This window comes from Stigmatopora argus, chromosome 15 (genome assembly GCF_051989625.1).
Source record: "Stigmatopora argus isolate UIUO_Sarg chromosome 15, RoL_Sarg_1.0, whole genome shotgun sequence".
Lineage (NCBI taxonomy): Eukaryota > Metazoa > Chordata > Actinopteri > Syngnathiformes > Syngnathidae > Stigmatopora > Stigmatopora argus.
The window spans coordinates 14003636-14021477 of record NC_135401.1 but is presented as its reverse complement, the minus strand read 5'-3'; the positions used below and the strand labels follow the sequence as shown (position 1 = coordinate 14021477).

Sequence of the window (17842 nt, the reverse complement as noted above, 5' to 3'; positions counted from 1 at the left end):
CGAGTTATGAGCTTCACGTTTGTTTCTTTGGCCATAACAGCACAACTAATATCAGCTCATAGTATATCAAAGCAAAAATAGTAAATAATATATCATTTCATTTATTCAATATATAAGTTTACCATATACAGTACAAATTAGATCACCACTTTTGTGTTTTTTTCGACATGACAGGAGGGTCGAAGTATATTACTTTTCTCAACAACACATGACAAAAAAGATTTCTTTTGGGAATATATTGAAAGCATCCACAAAGACAATTTTATTTCTCCATCCATTTAACCGACTGCAATAAAGACACCATTGTTGCTTTTGTTAATGGACCCAGATGCTACACAACAAACATGCCAACTTTGTTCCTTTTCGTATTGTCAGTTTACCATACAGAAAAGTATTACATGCAACATCCACTCCGCTCCTATGTGGCTTCTGGCCCTCTTGTCTGCCCAGAGAGCTCTATTTTCGGATAAGGCCGAAGGCGACCCTCCGGTGCTCGCGGAAGGAAATATAGTGGTAACTTGATTTACGAGCTTAATGCGTTCTGGGACTGAGCTCGTATGTCGATTTACTTGTATCTCAAAACAACGTTTCCCATAGAAATGAACTAAAAACTAATTACTTTGTTCCAACCCTCTGAAAAAAACACCAAAAAACAGGATATTGGAATGGAAAAACATTTTTATTTGTTCCAATTTGCCATCTATTAACAGAGTAACAAATAACTATTGGTTATGATGTTTAATAGTACTAAAATTTGACAGATTTTGTGGACAGGAGAGAGAGAGAGAGGGACAGAGAGAGAGAAAGAGAGAGACTTTTTGCATGGCAATGCGCTCGTGACATAACATAAACAAATTTAAATAAACTTGGATTACGATACAGACACACTCGAAAATAAGTTTAATCTAACCTTACTCTAAACTTAATTCTAATTTGGTTTTACATTTTTATACCTTTCTTCTCCCGGTTGGCTCTATTTGCCCCACCCCACACTGACTTTCAGCTGCTGTTTTTAAAAGGAACCTATCGAGGGTTGTTTGCTTTTGTCTTCCCTTCAAAATATTCCGAAAATGATGCACACGAATGTCCTCACAATAGGATAACGCACGACCATTTGCCAGCGGGAAGTAGGATATTCCTCTCATATTGGCGAGCAAACTCCGCCAAGCGTACACCATTCTGCACTGACTAACGGGAAAAAAAAAACGATGAAAAAATGCAATGCTCTGCCCAGTGCTTGTAGAGACATTTACACGAGGGAGTTGCGGCGAGAAAGACAGTGCCCATGATGTTCTCATAAGCAGTCTCTCGCGTAGGCTGTAGGCTTGTATATCACAATTTGTTTTGTATCTCAAGGTAAATATTTGCCCGAAATTTTACTCGTATCTAAAATTTCTCGTATGTCAAAGTATCACTGTACAGTGTGCGCTCCGCTCCCCCGCCCAGAGAGCTCTATTTTTGGATAAGGCCGCCGGCGTCTACCTGGTGTTCGCGAGAAGAAATTCAATGTACACTGCGCTCCTGCTCGGCGTCTGGCCGTCTTGTCTGCCCAGAGAGCTGTATTTTTAGATAAGGCCGATGGCGTTCACCCTACATATCATTAATGCCGTTCTTCTCCTATGGGCGGGGGGCTATTCTTCTTTGCTGTTCTTTATCGCCGTTCTTCTGCGCCATTTTACCATGCTTCCCTCATTTTCATAGAGGAGGCTACAGAGTCACTCGTCTAAGCTGCTTTCCGCTTCAGTTTCAGTGTGAATTTTGACATTTTTATGATTTTTTTATTTATTTTGGATACTGATGGAAAATACCGCGATAGACTGAAGCTGCGAAATGGCAACGAATGACAGTTTTCTTTTTCTATTGAGGCACATGCCCGCTGGCGACTCAATGTTACGTCATCGTTCAATCCTCAGTGTTACATACATTATATTTTTTAGTAGAGTTTCAGTAGTTATGGATCTGTGTAAGTCTAGATCGTATTTAACAGTGGTGGGCCGTCAGGGCCTTCAACGCCTTCTCTGCTGGCCTAAGAAATATCTGAATCATATATTATATTTTGTCCATCAATACTTAATAAAATAATTCCAAATTGTCTGTTAGCTTCCTTTCATTGCTTTTCCCCCTGGTTGCACTGTTTCCAGATGTGTGTTTTCATATTGAAGCATTTAACCAATCACATTTCATATTTGTATTTAATCATTAAATGCTGCTAAGAAGTGGATTTTACCTGTTGAAGGCGCGACGAGAAAATGCACGGACCGCTACTGGTATTTAATAGTCTTTGATTCAGATGCTAGCATTTAATTAGTGTGTAAAATCTGTGATAGTGGGACTAATAATTCAAGTGCAAATCTTATATAATGCCCAGTTAAGAGCACCTGCTGAATCGACATTATTCTAGTTTGAAGCATCCATTTTGGATGAGTATAAGCCTTTTAAAAAATATATATATTAAACAGCTCCTCCAATTTCTCTTACAATATAGTGGAGAGCTCTGTCTAGGGTATATCCATAAAAATATATTTTTTAAAAACAAACAAAAACAGCAAGCCAGCGAGCTATTCTAGTTTAAAGCCTCCATTTTGGATGAGTATCACCTTTTAAGGGTGGAACAAAAAATATTCATGATGCCAGTTTAACTCAGAAACATGAAATTTGGTATGCGCCTAACATTTTGATGAAGTCATCCCTAAACAATTGTAAATTGTCATTATGATTTGAAGCAGCATTTTTATTCACGTTTTTTTTTATTTTGTTTTGTCGCTCGGCCCGCTGTCAGCCATGTCTACTTCACATGGTGTTTGGCTATAATTTACTGACCCTTTGCTGATCTTATCTTGTGATGTCTGCTCTTGTGAAGGGGCCTTATCTGAGCTGGGCATGTGTGTATATTTAACAAGCTTTGAGTCAAAACAGCAGCTCGCCGAGCTCTATCAGGCGGCTCCTCCCCGCCTCCTCCATCTGCGCTTTGGCTTTTCTTCTCCTTTTGCCTGTGCACTTGCTTTCTTTGCGCTGCTCTCCCACCGGCTGAGATCCAATTTAGATCCTCCCATCCAGCCCGCCGTGTCTGCCAGGCCAGGCACCCGTCCGTCCGTAAGCCATATCTGCGCGGTGGCGCAGATTGAGCTCCTCCAAGCCGTTGTTTTGCAACTCGTTTATCAGTCCGGGAGCATGGTGTTTGAAAAGCGATGCAACTAAAAGCCTGCTCACATTTATTAAAAGTTGGTGGTGGCCTTAAATAGTGGCGGGGAAGACTTGAGCTGGCACAATCCTATCACTTGCATAACCAAGCTTACCTGTATTTACTCAGGGCTACAACTGAGGGAAAAGGTCTGATTACTTTGAGAATTTTAACTTTTGCCTCCCAATGTATTCCTCTAAAAAATAACTTTTTATATTGACACAATAATGTAGGCTTGTTAACACTTACAACACCCAAAAAAGTAATCAGCAACCGTCCCATAGATGTAACAGCTTCGTCATTTCATGAATTAACTAATGAATGCCATTTACGGCACAAGACGACCAATCCATTTGAAATGAATATTCATTTGTTGCCTGTCCTCACAGTTCAAATGGATTGATAGATTATAATCGTTCGTCAATGGGAGCCAGACTGTAGGACTGTAGAGCAAAACCAGGCTATTGGCTACACCATCTGAAAAAAAGTCCTGTGGTTTATAGTCTCAGACTATAGACTCCGAAACACCATTAGTTTAAGGCAAGTCCAGGGTGTTCTAACTTTGTTTTGATACAGATAACACAGAATGCACAGTGTTCTACAACTAAGCTGCTCTGTTATGGTCAACGCAACCCGGCTTGTTGATGCGTGTTAATTTGGTCAAAGAAGACACTTGTGGCCAAACAGCTCGATTTTTGTTTCGTCTGACCACAGAACTTTCCTCCAGTAGGTCTTATCTTTGTCCATGTGATCAGCAGCAAACTTCAGTCAAGCCTTAAGGTGCCGCTTTTGGAGCAAGGGCTTCCTTCTTGCACGGCAGCCTCTCAGTCCATGGAGATGCAAAACACACTTGACTGTGGACACTGACACCTGTGTTCCAGCAGCTTCTAATTCTTGGCAGATCTGCTTTTTGGTGATTCTCGGTTGAATCATCTCCCTCCTGACCAATTTTCTCTCAGCAGCAGGTGATAGCTTGCGTTTTCTTCATGATCGTGGCAGTGACAAAACAGTGCCATGCACTTTATACTTACAAGCAATTGTTTTCACTGTTGCTCTTGGGACCTGCAGCTGCTTTGAAATGGCTCCAAGTGACTTTCCTGACGTTTTCAAGTCAAGGATTTGCTTTTTCAGATCCATGCTGAGCTCCTTTGACTTTCCCATTGTAGCGTTTGTGGGCGTTTGCATCCAATGAGCCCTATTTAAATGGCCTCAGAGAAGTCACTAGCTGTAGTCACTCATAATCACTCACAAGAAGTTAAGAGACCATGCTATGAAGCTCATTTCACCGACACAACTTTCTAAGTCTAACTTTGTTCCTTTTCGTATTGTCAGTTGACCATACAGAAAATTATTACATGCAACATCCACTCTGCTCCTATGTGGCTTCTGGCCCTCTTGTCTGCCCAGAGAGCTCTATTTTCGAAGCTCATTTCACCGACACAACTTTCTAAGTCACCAAAATTGCTAATTTGTGTTGCTGTATGTATATTTTTGACCCAGCAGATTTGATCACTTTTTCTGTTAACCCATAATAAAGTCATAAAAGAACCAAACTTCATGAATGCTTTTTGTGACAAAGAAGTAACTGTTCCAATCACTCTATCAGAGAAAAATCAGATTTGTAGAAATAACTGGAAACTCAAGACAGCCATGACATTATGTTCTTCACAAGTGTATGTAAACTTTTCACCACAACTGTAAGCCACAGGTGTGTTCTGAAATATTTACACAGATATGTTATGCAGAAATATTTTATTGTTACAAGTATCTTCATCAACCAAATTAACACGCATCAACAAGCCGAGTTGCGTTAACCATAACAGCGTCAGCCCGCTGCCCGAACTCAACTTTTACTTTGCTCCTCCGCGGTGTCCAGCTGTCTTAGCCGCCCAGAGAGCTCTATTTTCGCACAAGGGCAATGGCATTTGCCTTAACGTCATCTGGAGCTTCCACTTTGAAACATTTCTGGGAAATTCCACCATCAGCTAAGCGGCCCCGAGGTTCCCGGCCGTCCAGTCCGCTGAGCTAGCTCTATTTTCGGTTAAGGGCGACGGCATCCGCCATAAGGTTGGCCGGGGCTCGCATTTCTCAGTGAGCTCTATTTTCGGATAAAAATGACGACCACCGCTCGTGGGCCGCCATTTTTCTTCTTTGATGCTGAGTAGAGTAACAGTCCCATGTCTTCCGCCATTTTCTGAGTTGCAAGTTGAAAACACTTCCCTGTCTTCAGTGTGCGAGTTTCAGCGTAACATTTTTGGTTTGGATATTTAATATAAAAAAACACGATGTACTGAAGCTGCGAATGTTGAAGCCGCAAAGGGGTGAAGGATGACAGTATAGCTGCTGAGATCATGTAAGGCTGATGTTTTGATGAGTTCTTTTAAAATATATCTCTTAATCCATGCTAAGACTTCAATGTTTTTTCTTTAGTGGCAGCAAGGTTCTTCTCATGACAAGTTAGTGTATACCTCAAATTAATTAGTTTTCTCACAAACAAAGGTGATGGAGCTATCGCCGGCCAGAGTGAGTTTGGACAATAAAATAAACAACAACGGTGCAGGGATACCCACGGGAACTCAAGAGTGTTGTCAAAAAGGAACACTCGACCAAGTTGTTCGACACTTTAAACTTTTGAAATGAGAATGTCATTTTATAGTAGTTATTATTAGCAAGAAAATATAAAAGTTGGTTATTAAAAAAATATATTTTTAAAGAAAAACACTTTATTATAAAAGCCGCAGCATACAAACAGAGAGAACAACTTAGCGGCTTGTAGTCCGAACAAATCCTGCTACACTTTCAGCTCATCCCACAAAGGGGGCACCCTCCCGCATTATTTTTTTTCTACTTCACCCTGTCCTTTGCATCCTCCTCCCCTACGTCCGCCACTTTTATATCCTCCCTCACTACATCCATGTTCTTCTCCTAAGCCGACTTTTAGCCCTGTTCCCCAACAGTTCCAATGCACATGTCCAAACCATCGAAGTCCACGCTCTCTGACCTTTTCTCCTGAATTTCTAACCTTCACTGTTCCTCTTATTCTCTCATTTCCAATCCTTTTCAAATGGTCACTCATAAGGAGAAACTCAGCATCCTCGTCTCAGCTGCTTCTATCCCTTTTTACCTGTCTTTCTCTGACCTTCATTGTGATTGACACTCTTCTATCACATAAAACTGATTGATACTTTTCTCCAGCTGTTCCAGCCTGTCATAGGCTCTGTATCTACAAAGACACAATCCAACTCTTCTGATATTCCCTGTACTTCTTCATTCCTAGCATCAATGCAAATGTTGTATCAGTGGTACTCTTCCTCGACATAACGCCATAGTGTTGCTCACAAATACTTACATCTGTCCTTAGTCTAGCCTCGACCACCTTCTCCTATAATTTCATTGTATGGTTCATTAACTTTTTCCCCTACTATTTCTACAACTCCTTATGTCTCCATTCTTTTTGAAGATGGCCACCAGTATACTTCTCCTTCTTTCCTAATAGGATTGTATTGAACAACACTTCAATACATATCTCCACAGGTGTGGAGATATCATCATTTGGGCCAACTGCCTTTTCATTCTTTCTACTCTTGACTGTCTAGCTTCAGTTTTGCTCATATTTGTCACTACCTGGTGCACTGTGGGGGCCTCTATTACACTTCACTCACTCTCATTTTCTTCATTAATTGATTCCTTAAAATAATTATTCCATATTGCTAGACTATTAATGGCCTCTGCCAAACCTCACCATCTCTGCCTAATCTGCTGCACTTCCTTCCCATATCTGTCTCCCTGCCTGGCCAACCTGTACAGATCCTTCTCTCCGTCTTTGCTGTTCAACCTGGCATACAGGTCATTCATTATATGCCCCCTGTTTGGCCTTTGCCACCTCTAGCTTACGTCTCCTCTCCCTGTACTTTTGTCTACTGTCGTCTGTCGTCTCAACGTCTTACTTGTCTGCACTTCCTGGTTCCAACACCAGCTCTACCTATCTCCTTTCTTTTGCTGAAGACACTCCCAATACTCTCCCATCTGTCTCGGTGATCACCTTAGCTGTTGTATAGATGTCTTCTGGAAGCCTCTCTTGTCCACCCAAAACCTGTCTCTCCTTTTCCTTGAAAACCTTCCCACACTTTTTATTCTTCAGCTTCCACCACTGTGTCCTCTTCTCTGTCTATATTTTGGATTGATAGGGCCTTGCATGGCGGCAGCAACATTGGTGAGTGAATGTGTAGGTGAATAGGTGCTAATGTGTTGCAAATGGGGCATTGGTAAAGACATGTAAATAAATGCACTATATAAGTACTAAAAATGTATCAATGTTATAGTTTTATATGCCTTTATAGTCCAAGAAATATGGTAGTTAATTTATGAAATAACATTGAAGCAATTAGAAAAGTAGGAAGGCTGTTCATATTTTGTTCGTATGTGTGTTGTAAGTGGTAACATGGTTGTATTACTGTGGTCAGTGTAAACACAGGTCATTTTTTAGTAACTCTAATTCATCTATCACTATCAATGGCAGCAAATGCGTTAATAAAGACAGAACATTTTCACAGTCTGAACGGATTAGACGTCTACTGTCGTAAACGGCACGATGACAAAGTGCAAGCATAGCAAGATGGCCATTCACTGCAGTCTTTCCTATTTGTTTGTTTGTTTGTTTGTTTCAATGCTCATTTAAAAACTTATGACAAACTGAAGCAACAGAAAGTTGCCATAATGCAAAAAAGGCTTCCTGCCTATTCTTGATGCTGGTTCTGAGCAAGAGCTGATGAAAGAGCCTCTCGCGCCCGTCTGTGCGTGTGTGTAAGCAGAAGCTAATAACTACAGCTTAATTGAAGCAGGACGAGTCGCTCTGCCTGCGCTGGACAGATAATATGTCTGCTTGCTGCTGTTGTTGTGCTTGTGGCAAGGAAAGGCGATGGATGGACTTCAATGCTGTAAAAGCAAAGAAGTTCCTCTGAGCGAAACACAACATTCCAATAATATTACTGTGTGAAGAATAGTCTTGTTGTTCTCAAGACCAGGATCACATCATGAAGGAAGTATGGAATCCTTGAAAGGTTTGCAGGCAGAGCAGACTCGGTTATACCGGTTCTGATCCGATCACGTGATCGAAAAACTGGCTAAAGGACGTCATCTTCAGAGAATTGGAATTGGGCTCTTGTGAGAATAAGCGGTACAGAAAATGAATGAATGAATGAACATAATGAATATTGAACATTTTCATGAATGTAATTTAATACTTCGAGACCACATTTTGAATGTCTTGGTCTTATTTCGGTCTTGTCTCAGTTTTGCTATATTCTGGACTCCAAAAAGCCTTGCTTCCGTTTCGGCTTGTCCTGGTTTTGGTCTTGACTTTGAAAAGTCCAGTTTGTTTGTTGATTTTATGGATATTGGTCTTGTCTTTTCCTGCCGTCAACTCACAAACAAATGTTTTGACTTAGAAGACTCCCTTGTCTTAACTTGGTCTTTACTCCTGTGAGTCTTAGAGTTTTTTTTCTTGTTTCCGGTTTGCCTCAGTTTTTGTCTTGTTTTGTTCACAACTTCCAATAATCTTGGTGTTGCCTTGTAGCCGTTTTGCCTTGTCGTAGTTTTGGTATCGTCGTGGTCTCGACTCTTGAAATTCCTGGTGTCGGTACAGTCTCGACTCGGCAAGCTCTTGGTCTCTTCTTGTTTGTCTTGGTTCTGGCATTACAGTTTGAACTCACATTTGTTTTAAATCTTTAACATAGACTTTTCTGCTTTTAATGAAGGCGGACGTCCTGGTTGCTGATTCCTATTCTTATCCCACCCTCACCCTGGTTTGTATGTCTCTCTCTTCTGACGGGCTCAGATCCCCGCTCTTCGAACATGAAACTATGGAATTGGGTTGGATTCCTAGGGAGCTTGAAAGATTGTGTGCCTGTCGAAAGATGCCTATCTAATTGGACTTGTGGTGGGTTTCACACTGATTGGACTTGGTGGAATTCTGGCCTACTGTATTGGAAGGGCGTCGATGCGGTCTGAATTGCATCAGCTGCCCAAATTAGAGCTCCTAGTGTTCAGATGTCGCAAGCTGGAAGCGGCAAGGTTACTTGGATCAACAACAACATGGATGTGGCGCTGGACCTGCTCTGCAAGAGTGATATCAACTAGATGGGCACAGAATTCAAAGGCATTGGACATCGTGTGACCGGAAAGCAAAATATTGCATCCAAAATCTTTTCTTTGGCAACTATCTCCTGGAAGGAAATGTTTTGCCAAAATCACAGCCCCTTTGTCTTCCCCACCAAATTGACTGAACTCCATACACTGACTGAACTATTACACTGTCAGATTGGACCATATGCCATGAGATTCAACGCCTTCATGGTCCATCACCCCACCCTCTTTTTGCCATTGCCTCTCGTGTTTTGCCGATTAGTCTCAATTTCTCTAAATCTCTACTTTCAAAAGTCTTTGTCTTGTCCGAGTCACAATTCATCCATCTCAACTTCCAAAAGTATTGCTCTTATCTTGATATTGATGTTCAAAAGTATCAATTATGTTTCGTTCTTTGCTCTGGCAAGTTTTGGACAATGTGGTCTCAAGCACAACACCAGAGACAAAAAGTGATCAGATTGAGTGAGCCCATTCAAACTGCTCACTGCAAAAGAAACCATTTTTGAGTGACTTGATATGTGAATGTTTGATTACAAAATGATATTAGATCAAATTAAAGAGTGAATTAAGACAAATGAACAAGTGAGAATGAGTTACCATAAGGCTTTAAAAGGTAGTGAGTGAGAGAAATAATGACAGGGAGTGAGTTGAAAACCGAGTGATGTGTCTTTGCACATGTGCCTGAGAGCTGACAGAGGTTAAACGAGTTCAAATGCAGACAAATGAGATAATGGCCGCAACGCTCAATGGGCACACACTCACGCGCGATTGAACACACGCGAGCACAATCTTGGATGCATTGGATGCAGAAGAACACCTTCAGCTGTTTAATGCAATAGAAGTAAACAGACAATAGATGACAACAAATGAATCAAGTAATAAAATGGAAAACTGATGCAGGGATAACCTGCTAAAATGTGTAAAAATGATATAAAATCTGAAGTATGCTGTAAATACTGATAGTGAATGACCATGTTTCAGTGTACTGATGGTGATAGCTGACAATGGTCAAGTTCACTTGCAGCTAATAAACTTTTCTAAAAAGTTTTTTTCAATTAATTTAAAAGGATGAAACATTTTGTGAAGGCATTTGTGATCCAGGCTTTCTGTTTGCTCATCCAGTATACAGGCAGCAAGGCTTTGTTCTTATTTGTATTAAATGCATTCTGTCTTCTTGTGGCCATGTCTGGTTTACATTATCCGCGATATTCGAGGGATTACTGTACTCGCCTGTCTAAGCATGGGATGGTATCATGTCAGGGAACAAAACGCCCTAAAAACAGTATTGTTTGTTCTAAACAAATCAGTCAAATTATAGGCTTTGTTCTTGTTTTTTAAAGCATGAGGACGGTCAAGCCAGCCAGCTCTTCCAGGCCCGCTGCCTGTTACGGCTGGGGGCGGGTCACGGGGTAGACCTCGCTCGCCGTCAGATCGCTGGCCGACCCCGCAGGCATGGGCCGTTGCATTGCCGGCCGATCGGCCGGGAAATTAAACTTCCACGTTGCTCCTCCACGCCGACCAACCCTCAATTAGCTGTCCAGCGAACTCTATTGTGCAACGGCGTCAGCCCACTGCCCGTACTTAAATGGAATCTCAACTTCAGATAAAAGACAAATTGTACAATTGAATATACAAAACAAACATGACAAATGGGTTCAGATTTTTTTTTTATTTCTATAATTAAACGTGTGACGGTGTACTTTACCCAGGGCAGCATGTTAAACCGCCAAACCACACCCCTTTTGGTATGTTAGGATAACATTAGTTATTTTAAACTAATCAAAAAATGCAAACATGCTCTTATGTTGAAAACTAGGCACAATGGGTTTTCCTTCAAATTTAAGAATTTCTGATGTTGTCTGACTGTCGGTGATTTTCATGTTACACGTCTTTCAAACTGCTGTTTATCATTTACGGTCTTGATAAAAATCCTCATATTGTGGAATCAGAAAAAAACGTGACTTCATAAGTTTATTCAAAGACTTGAAAATGAAGTCTTAAATGAATATTAATCTTAACCTGGATATTGAATTCAGGTAAAGATGTTAATAATAGCAGTGGTTTTGTGATTGTTTGCAGTGCATTCCTAAACCCATCGCATTGGAGCCGTGTTTTGGCAACAAAGCAGCTGTGCTTTCCATCTTTGTTCGTCTTCCAAGAGGCAGCGGAGGAATTCCGCCACCAGGACAGTCTGGTAATTTCACAAACTCTACACTCACAGGGAAGCGAGAGCCTAAAATGCTCATTAAAAGAGCAGATAAGTCTCGCAAACCTTTAATAACAAAAGTATCACACGTCCTGTGATGTGAACGTCGCGGTCTAAACTAGACATCGTTCAGGGCTAGTTCGCACTAACCTTTATTCAGCCAAAAATTGATGTCCGTGTAGCCTGAAAATGTTATGAGTTTTTCAATGTAATAATAAGTAATGTGATAGGTTTATTAATTAGTCTTTAATAAAACAGAGAGACATCATTTGGCATACTCTAGCTACTAACTTGCAAGGAAAATCACTCCCGACTCGTCCTCGTCCAAGATGATTCTAAAGGACCGAATTCATCTCCTGCCAAATTAACACAAGTTAAAAATAACTTCATTACCTATTAATGATTAATGAACATATAATAACATCCCAGAATAACCCCAACATAATGTAACGACTTTGATCTGGTAATCTTTTCAACTTTTTCCTCCTAATGGTATTCATTGAAAAGTAGTTTTGTGTTGATGCAAAGTCAAAAGTCAAAGCCTGTGAAACCAAACAACTTCCAGTTCACGGAATGTTAAAATAAGCAACGAACCAATTTAATCTCATATTACAATTTTAATCCTGTGATATTAAAATGTATGACTTCATTCTTCTAATATTGTGACTTTGACTCACTTTTGGCTTATCCGCTTAGGGGTTGCCACCACGAAAGTCGATCGACTTGATAGACTTCCCTATGTGGGAATCGAATGCCCATCCCCCACAACAGCAGACCACTGATCCAGGCTGTTTTATGTCTTAACGTTTTGAATATTCTTGTAGTTAAATTTTTTGTTTCTCTTCTTTGTTTGGACTTTTGTTGACTGGGAGTTGAGGAAGGTTCCATCTCTTGGAATTGAACCTACGTGAATTAAATAACATTTCATTGGCTGCTTCCTTGTTGGAGCTGAAATCTGTTGCTGAAAAAGCAACTCAGCCACCTTCTCATGGCCGATCTGTTCAAACTGGTGATGTTGTGTCAGGCCTGCCATTTGTCGCCCACCAGGAGGCCATCTTTTGCCCTTCCATCTGTGGTTTAATGCTATATTTGTGCTGGAAACCATCACACTAGTGTTGTTAAGATAGTGTTTTGCTGATCTCAGGTCTGGCGGTGGCAAGCGCACTGGTGGACGTTTCCCAGCAGATGTGTTTGGGCTTCAAGGAGAAGTCAGGGGGTCTCCGGAGCCGCAAGCAGCAGCCTAGCGCTCAACCGGCTACGTGCATTTGAGCCCCTCAAGCTTTCCTTGCTCACAGACTTCTACCCCCAAGAGGTGCATGCTGAGATGCCCCCACTTTCATGCTGCTACCAGAGATATTCATCTCATCCATGCTAAACTTACTTTTCTTCTTATTAGTTGGAGACTAAAAGAAAGCACGAGTAGCATCCCTCCTATACAAGCTTGTCTATTGGCTTCCTGATTTTGGATGCTTTGATTTCCCGTGGATTGAGCACAATGAGTTTCACTGAGTAAAACTCCTGCCAGGAATTGTCATCATAGAAGCTACTAGCGATCTCTTAAATGCCGTTTAACTCATTAACTCAAACGAGTCAATCTCTGACACCCCCCCAAGTCTCAATGGATTGGATTTCTATGCCGCCAGTTAACCTCAAACATGAATTTGCTCGTATGTGACTACACTTGATTGACGTTAAAGTGGGCTCATCATTGAACATTTTGTTTTATCTGATATGGTTTTGACTTTTTCCAGGTTAATTTTTAATAATTATCTTAAAACCAATAATATACGTGCTTAATGCTGTCAGAATGACTGAGTAAGATATATGGAATATGATTTCACTAGTAGCTTTGGAAACTGGTTAGATATGGAATGTTGTTTTATAAAGGAAAATGAACCAAATCATCAAGTATGATTCAGAAAGATTTTGCATCCCTTTTGCAAATTTTAGAATGTTGTGTGCATAAATTCAGTCAGATTGTCTAATTTAGTCATTTGCGATTTAAATTGACTCATTCGTTTTTCCCAACTTTGGCTGTTAAAGATTTTTCCCCCAAATATTATGCATGTGTAACAATGAATCCAATCATTTGGTATCGCATCTAACTAGCACCTTTCACGACCTGTTAGCTCCGCGACATTGTTTAAAAAAAATAATTACCAAAATTTCAAGTCTGATTCTGAATAATGTAATTTTTCATGAATGTGTGAGGAAAAACTGACTTTTCTAACGATACAATTTTTTTCTCAATTTTGTTAAAATATTTTTTGTATGCTACACTAAATAAGCCATCAAATTATCCCCTTGTCCGCATGTGTTGAGAAGCGTAATTTTGCTTCTTTTTTAAACAATATCAAAAGCAGTAGTGTACTTTACCCCGAATTTCACACTATAAAGGTTAACTCGAATATTGGTCAGCATTTAACTTTTTATTTATGTTTTATAATCGGATAAAACGACGTATACCAATGCTGTTGAAAATCCGATTTCCTTGTTTGTTTGTTTTTTGTAAAAAAAACAACAACAAAAAAACAACAAAAACTAAACAATTGTTTAGTGTTTTGTTTTTTGCTGCTACACAAGGACTGAACAAGCTAGCAAACTAATATGATAGCCGCTAGTTTTAGGGAACATCTTATAAATCACTATTACAGGTGTGGTGAACAAGTTAGACAGCTAAACTTTTATTATGATTATTTTAAATATAATTTATTATTATTTAATGGGCCCTGATGAATTTAAGTGTATTTAAGGGAGAATAAAATAAGAGAAACATGAAATGAGGCAAAGAGCCACAGTATATACAAAATATGAGAAGCAAAGAGCCGCATTCATTTTGGCCAAGAGCCACATGCGGCTCGAGAGCCGCGTGTTCGCCACCTCTGCTCTAATTTAACCAGAATTTCACGTCAGAATGTGGAATGAGAGCTCAATCTCTCAGCAATATGCTTTTTAATTTTTGGGGAAAAGCTCTTCCCGCTATAACAACGTGTGTATTAGCCAACATAATTCAGAAAAAAGTTTTGCTTTTGCATAAACTGTCAATTTTTTTTCACAGAGTTTAGTTTTAGTCGGTACACTTGGACTGAACGAGGTAATGAATGATACGAGTGTAGAACAGTGTCTTTAAAAATAATAATAATGTATTTATTTTTTATTTAAATCGCTACAAAACATGTCGATATACTCTGAACGGAATTCGAAAAATCTCCATGCGAAAAGATTTCTCCGTTGTATTACAATTCAACTTTTGATGATGGACATCACTGAGAACATCTTTTTACTTAAAATAGGTGTTAATTGAATGGAATGGTTTTATTGTCATTATACAAGTATAATGAGATTTTAAAGCTTTCACCACGTACTGCACAAATAACAACGACAAACAAACAGACAAATAAATAATCAATAAATAAGTAGTCCAAGTGAGATCAGCAGAGCGGAGCGGCCTTGTTCCATTTTGAAGTCCAGGATGAGTTCCATGGTTTTGGAGACGTTCAACACCAAGTTGTTGAGAACAATGAAAGCGTGTATTTTTCTTGATAAGATGCTTTTTTTCCATGTGGAGTTGTTTTTTCTTGTTTATCCATCTGTATTCTTATCTGATTGCTTACACAACATTGGCTGCAGCTGTTGGACAAATAATCAAACAAGACCTAACACTCGACGTTATTAACTTTTTAACCCTCAGAGAAAGCCAGAGAATTAAAACAAAAAAAATCATAATGTAAAAGCAGTGAAAATAACGTTTGCCCTATTGAGCTGAATGTTGGATTAGTGGAAAAAGGTGACAAAAGTGCACCTCTTTTAATGATGGTGCAAAAAATTGTTTATTGGTTGTTTTAAATGTTTTTTCCCCTGAGATGGATTTTTTTTAAACCATTGGGAATGCTTGGAAGTTAACAAAATAAACTACAGCAACTCTATAGGTAGTGTTAATATTTTAACTTTAAATGGTTGTTTTTCAGGGGTTAGGTTTTTTTCAAAAGCAGTGAGCATTTTGACCAAAAAGAAATGGGAGCTGAAATTTTTCAAATTATTGCAAGTTTGTCCACTCCTGCAGCAATTTTTAAAAATTGGCTTTTTTTTCCACCCAATTATATTTGTATCACCATTCGTTTACGTAAGCTTTGTTTTACGGTTTTAGACGTATTGTAAAATGTTTACGTTAAATTTCTCCAAAGATTTTGAGAGGTACTTTCGCCCAAGACAAACAATCTTTATTTTCCATTCGTGAAGTATAAATTCTAGTCAAAGTTAGTGAGATTATCGTCTCTTAATGAAATATTTAGCATTGTTTAACGTGATATTTCAGTTGTCAAATGTCTCAACTTTCATGATGAATCACTTTAAAACTGGGGATAAAGTCAACACTAATTTATCAACTACAAATGTTTTTCTTGTATTTGTTGCAAAAATGTTATTGACATGATGTTAATTTTCCCCTTTATACTGCTTCTTATATACAAGATATTGTTGTCATTTTTCCCAATGAAATCTTAGATTTGTACTCATAATCAAGGGCATTCGTTTTTAATGTCTCCCCAGTTTTCGAACAAATGCTTTGTAGGCCTAGCTTTGTTGTTACAGTGGCACCTTGAGATACGAGCGTAATGCGTTCCGGGACTCAGCTTGTATGTCGATTTACTCGTATATCTCAAATCAACGTTTCCCATAGAAATGAACTAAAAACCAATTAATTCGTTCCAACCCTCTTAAAAACACAAAAAGGGTTATTGGAATGGTAAAAACATTTTTATTTGTTCTATTTCGCCATCTATTAACAGAGTAACAAATAACTAGTGGTTATGATGTTTAATAGTACTAAAATTAGACGGATTTCGTGGAGGGGAGAGAGAGGGAAAGAGAGAGAAAGAGAGAGTTTTTGCACGGCAACGCGCTCGTAACATAACATAAACTAATTTAAATGAACTTGGATTACGATAAACACACTCAAAAATAAATTTAATCTAATCTTACACTAAACTTAATTCTAATTTTGTTTTAAATTTTTATACCTGTCTTGGCTCTATTTGCCCCACCTCCACCCTGACTTTCAGCTATCGAGGAACCTATCGAGGGTTGTTTGCTTTTGTCTTCCCTTCAAAATATTCTGAAAATTATGCACACAAATGTCCTCACAATAGGATAACGCACGACCACTTGCCAACGGGAAGTATTATACTCCTCTCGTATTGGCGAGCAAGCTCCGCCACGCGTACACCATTCTGCACTGGGGAAAAAACACTGAAAAAATGCAATGCTCCGCCCAGTGCTCATAGAGACATTTACATGAGGGAGTTGCGGGGAGAAAGAGCAGCCTCTCGCGTTGGCTGTATGCTCGTATATCAAAATTTGTCTTGTATCTCAAGGTAAATATTTCCTCGGAATTTTACTCGTATCTCAAATTGCTCGTATGTCGGGGCACTCGTATGTCAAGGTATTACTGTATTCATGTGACTAGGTTCATTTTTCAAACCTAAAACGCAATAGCGTTCTCGCTGACATTTCATTAACAGAGGGAGCAACACAATTTCAAGGTGAAAAGCAGATTTTGTTTCTTGTACAGAAAATACATTTTTTGTGAAAATTTTGATTTTCTGTTACATGAAAATGTATTCAAGAATAACACTGGATTCAGAAGCTGAACAACGTCGCCCCCTTTCGACTGGTCTTCATCTAACGGCATTAAAACTTAGTTTGTTTATATGTATAATTATTAAGCCTTTTGTACATGATGGGAAAGTATTGTCAGTGAATTTTTGTTGATTGCTTTTAAACATTGAGTAATTTATGCGCCTTTAAGCAAACATTGAAAACTCTTCGGCTAGCATTTATGAGTTAGCATCTTTTGTAAATAGACGTGAGCTAAGCTAAGCTATTATGCTAATGTTGTAAAAGTGAACGACAGCTTGTAATTTACTGATTGTACAGAAAAAAAGATGAAGCAATGTTTTCAAATGATTACATGTGAAAAATAATAAAAAAGATAATATATATGTATATATTGACTCATTGGCTGCCATTGATGGGAATAGACGTCCAATCCATTTGGCCTAGTGGGGTTGGCAGCAATCTTGCTGCCTTTATTCTCCATGTCCAAGTGGATTCCTCGTCTGATGCCGTCAATGCCACTGAAACATGCTCATTCACTCAGTTTTTGGGGACAAAAAAAACATAATTAATTGGACGTTTTAACTTTTATTGAGTGAAAACAACACAAGGAGTCTTGCCTTTTTTTTCTTCAGCTGTAAATCATCCAACGGTTGCCTCGGCAACAGGATTGTCCCCATCTTTAATACCAGCAGCAG

The 17842-nt window shown here is 39.3% G+C and overlaps 1 protein-coding gene across 2 annotated transcripts in view; it reads left to right on the top strand.

Annotated features, from left to right (window-relative positions):
* Positions 1-17532, top strand: part of atrn (attractin) — a 97980-nt gene extending 80448 nt beyond the window's left edge. The window contains exons 28-30 of one of the 2 annotated variants that reach the window (XM_077620386.1): positions 11405-11519; positions 12676-12843; positions 12928-17532. In XM_077620386.1, coding sequence (XP_077476512.1) covers positions 11405-11519; positions 12676-12800 — 240 coding nt within the window. In that variant the 3' untranslated portion in view covers positions 12801-12843; positions 12928-17532. Of the gene's footprint in view, positions 1-11404; positions 11520-12675 lie in introns of both variants that reach the window. The other variant, XM_077620385.1, reaches the window with a different exon arrangement.
* The last annotated feature ends 310 nt before the right edge of the window (positions 17533-17842 follow it).